At 82.0% G+C, this 345-nt stretch overlaps 1 protein-coding gene across 14 annotated transcripts in view; it reads left to right on the top strand.

Annotated features, from left to right (window-relative positions):
* Positions 1-25: 25 nt before the first annotated feature.
* Positions 26-345, top strand: part of ATXN2 (ataxin 2) — a 48,556-nt gene continuing 48,236 nt past the window's right edge. For 9 of the 14 annotated variants that reach the window (XM_039724736.1, XM_039724737.1, XM_039724739.1 and 6 more), the window contains exon 1: positions 27-281. In XM_039724736.1, the coding sequence (XP_039580670.1) occupies positions 169-281 (113 nt within the window). In that variant the 5' untranslated portion in view covers positions 27-168. Of the gene's footprint in view, positions 282-345 lie in introns of all 14 variants that reach the window. The other 5 variants (XM_039724742.1, XM_039724744.1, XM_039724741.1 and 2 more) reach the window with 1 other exon arrangement.

Here is a 345-nt window from a genome sequence, read left to right on the forward strand (position 1 = left end):
CCCCCCCCCGCGGATCCCTCCGCGCCGCGCTCCGCTCCCTCCGCCCCGCTCGCACTGTTTGGGAGCAACCGGCCGAGCCAGCGGCGCCCCGGCCCCGCCAGCGCAGCGCGGACCGGCCGAGCGCACCCAGCCCGGCGCGACCCCCGGCGCTCTCCCTCCCTCCTCGCCATGTCCCTCAAGCAAGCGGCGGCGGCGGCGCAGCCCGCCGGCAACAACCGCAAGCCCCCCGGCGGCGGCGGCCCCGGCCTCCCGTCAGCCGCGGGGAGGCAGAACATGGGCAGGTGGGTGCGCAGTGCCGCGGGAGCGGCCCCGGCTCCGGCCCCGGGCTCGGCGCGGGCGCCGCTC

The sequence above is a fragment of the Passer montanus genome, unplaced genomic scaffold (assembly GCF_014805655.1).
Source record: "Passer montanus isolate IOZ18808 unplaced genomic scaffold, ASM1480565v1 scaffold53, whole genome shotgun sequence".
In the NCBI taxonomy this organism is placed as follows: Eukaryota; Metazoa; Chordata; class Aves; order Passeriformes; family Passeridae; genus Passer; species Passer montanus.